The sequence below is a fragment of the Saccostrea cucullata genome, unplaced genomic scaffold (assembly GCF_032062105.1).
Source record: "Saccostrea cucullata isolate Sc308-1 unplaced genomic scaffold, CSIRO_AGI_Scuc_v1 ctg150, whole genome shotgun sequence".
Classification (NCBI taxonomy): Eukaryota; Metazoa; Mollusca; class Bivalvia; order Ostreida; family Ostreidae; genus Saccostrea; species Saccostrea cuccullata.
The window spans coordinates 154,680-157,748 of record NW_026927183.1 but is presented as its reverse complement, the minus strand read 5'-3'; the positions used below and the strand labels follow the sequence as shown (position 1 = coordinate 157,748).

Here is a 3,069-nt window from a genome sequence, read left to right as displayed (position 1 = left end):
TTTGGAGATTTCAATCATTTTATATAAAGCTTTATAAATCATCACAGGAAAATAAAATCTTGTCTAAGACTGATTTACTATACTTTCTATCTATGTAGAAGATTTACAAATTTGTGAAGCTTTCAATTTTAATTCGCGTCTCTTTAGGGCCTCAAGCCTCCTTTTTTCAATGTCTTTCTGAACTGAACTACTCAACTGAGAGTCCGACGGAACACTACTGTCAGGTGCCTCTTTTTTGATAGCCCTACTAACAGGAGTCTCTGGTAGAGAAGTTGGTTGTCCAACATGTTCCTTCTTACACACTTCCTGAAATACCGAAAGCACTGGCACACTGTTTGATTTATTCCCAGAACATTTTTTCTGTCTTTTAGCGAGTGCTTCATTCCTCTTCTTTTGAATCTCCTCGGGACTACACTTGCGTGGAGTACTACTTAATGATGGAATTTCAGCCATTCCCTCCTTGCTGGGTGAAAGACATAACTTTGTGATGCGGTCTTTGGTCTGGGTGTTATTTGATTCACTTTGCTGACTACTGGAAAGTCTTTTGGCAATTGCTGCATTCTTTTTCTGCTGAATTTCTTCAGGAGTGCATTTATGGGGACTGAACTCTTGGGGAAATCTTTTTTCTGGTGAAGAGACATTCCATGAGCTTGAGTTTGGTTGACTGTTTGAAAGTCTTTTAGCAATGGCTGCATTTCTCTTGCACTGTATTTCTTCAGGCGTGCACTTTTCTGGAGTAACTACATGGAATGTATCTGAGTCCTTCTTTCTCTTACAAGGAGAAACACTCTGTGTAGATTCCTCTTGAGTCATGTTGGGTTGGCTGCTTGACAGAGAACAGTTTGCTTTGGGAGCCTGTGATTCCACAGCGTCTAGTAAAGCCAGCACCTGAGGTTCACTTAACAAGTCCTCCTCATCGGAGTTGAACAGATCAGCACTTTCATCTGGAATCTCCCCCATGGTCGCCTCACTAGAGTTCAATTTTACAGCTATACCATTTTGTTGGTTTCTCTGCGATTCCACTTTGCTTTTGGAAATCTGTGTTTTGGTTGAATTTAATGCTGTGTGATTTGAAAGTGTTTTCCCTTTTTGTACAAATGAATACCCTCGACTGGTACTCTTTATTGGATGTGAAACTGGTGTCACTTTAACCTCTTTTACATTATTTTCAACAGATATATTCGAGGCAGAGTTACTTTTCTCACTAGTCATAGATATTAAATTACTTTTTTGAGTCTTTAGGCCCTTGTTTTTATCCATTTTATCACTTTGTACTTGACTGTCTAAAATGCAGTCAACCTCCACTACTTGACAAAGGATGTCATCAGATAAACTTGAATTAAATCCCAGACTGTTTCTTTTACTTGATTTCTTTTTCTCTGAATCAGGAAATTTAACTACTTTTGATTCACTGATTGTAGTTTTTGTCTCCTTTTTTGCAGACTGCTGTTTTGGACTTGTCTCCTCTTTTGCGGACTGCTGTCTCGGACTTGTGTCCTTTTTTGCGGACTGCTGTTTTGAACTTGTGTCCTTTTTTGTAGACTGCTGTCTCTGACAAGAGTTTGCACTTTGCTTTTCAGTTTTTGTCACAAAAGCACTTTCTGTGGAATGACTTGCTGCACATTTCTGATTTGAATATTTTGACAGTGTTTTAGTGCATAGCTTAGTATCTGTATTTTTTGTGACTTTTGCACCTTTATTTGGTTCATTTGGAATCTGTGTTGCTTTTATAATGAAGGACTCATCACCATAAAAGTCATCCTCACTCCAAGAAGTTTCACTTGAATTTTCCCATACGTTAGTCTGATCACCATTGTTAGATATAGATGGAGCAGTCTTGCTGATTTTAGATGGACTTTCCCCTGTATCACTTATATCCATTGACTCAGAATTTCTCTTCCTCTTTTCAGAATACCTTGTGTACTTGGCTGAAAGTACAGGAGATTTCTCTTCTTTAATTCTCATAGACAGTTTCTCTTTTAATACAGAAGACAAGGAAACAGTGGGTTTTTGTTTCTCTTTATGAGTGCGAGGAGGTGGAAAACTACTTGTAGGAGAGAAAGCAGAGAAATTTGTCACTGGCTTTGAGCTATCAGGCATATCTGAGTCCATCCACAATCCCAGAAGTCCCGGCTTGGTTCCATCTTCTGAATCATCATCACATTTTGATGTAGAGAGTGTCTGTACAATGTCGCCGACATTACTTTTGTGACCTCTTTTCCTTTTAGATCGATGGTATTTCCGCATGTCGGGAGATGAACAGTCCCACAATACTTCTGCAGAGGTCTCTTGTGAACACAAATAAATGTCTCTGTCAGAGACCAGGGCATTCTGGGATTGGAAACTGTCATCACTCTGTTCTGGCTCGTCATCAATACACACTACATCGTTTGTATTGTCTTCTTTATCAATAACGGTTTTTCTCTGTTTTACAACACTTATCACCTGTTTTTTGCCCACGGGTACTTGACGTGTATTATTTACTCTGCAGGGAGTCGAGTCTGTAATTCTGCTATCTTTATCTTTTGGTTCTTTTGCCTTCGACTGAGTCCGAGTGCTTCTTCGTAGAGAGGGTCGACTCATAATTCCATCCACAATTTTTCTTGCATATTCTTCAAAAAGCAGAGCATTTGCTGTGAACGTGTAAACGAAAGCATATGCCAATGTTGTCCATGATATAGCCTTTCCACATAAAATTGTAAAACCTGAAAAAAAAAACAATATTTAACATTTTCAAATATCTTTCTGCTAATATAACTTAAGACTGCATTGAATTTTGATATATTCAGAGTGAGAAAGAAGAAATTATAAATAATTGAAAACTACATTTTATTCTTTTAATGAAACAGTTGTTCAAAGAGGGAGGTAATCCAATTACAAATATAAGACTGTAATTTCAAAGAAAGATAATTCATTTTTATGAAAGATAACTCTAAAAAATCAATAAACCTTATAGTCTTTTTCAAGAATTTGTGTAGCAATGATCCAACTGTGTACTGTCTGAAAATTAAATAAATACTCATTTTAATGACTAAATATTCTTAGGTTACATAGTTATAATGAAATATT

At 37.1% G+C, this 3,069-nt stretch overlaps 1 protein-coding gene across 1 annotated transcript; it reads right to left on the bottom strand.

Moving 5' to 3' along the window:
* LOC134273679 (uncharacterized) lies at nucleotides 1-2,673 on the bottom strand. The gene has a single exon (XM_062755887.1). It carries the CDS (start codon nucleotides 2,581-2,583, stop codon nucleotides 91-93), a length of 2,493 nt encoding a protein of 830 aa, XP_062611871.1. The 5' UTR covers nucleotides 2,584-2,673; the 3' UTR covers nucleotides 1-90.
* Between the last annotated feature and the right edge of the window lie 396 nt (nucleotides 2,674-3,069).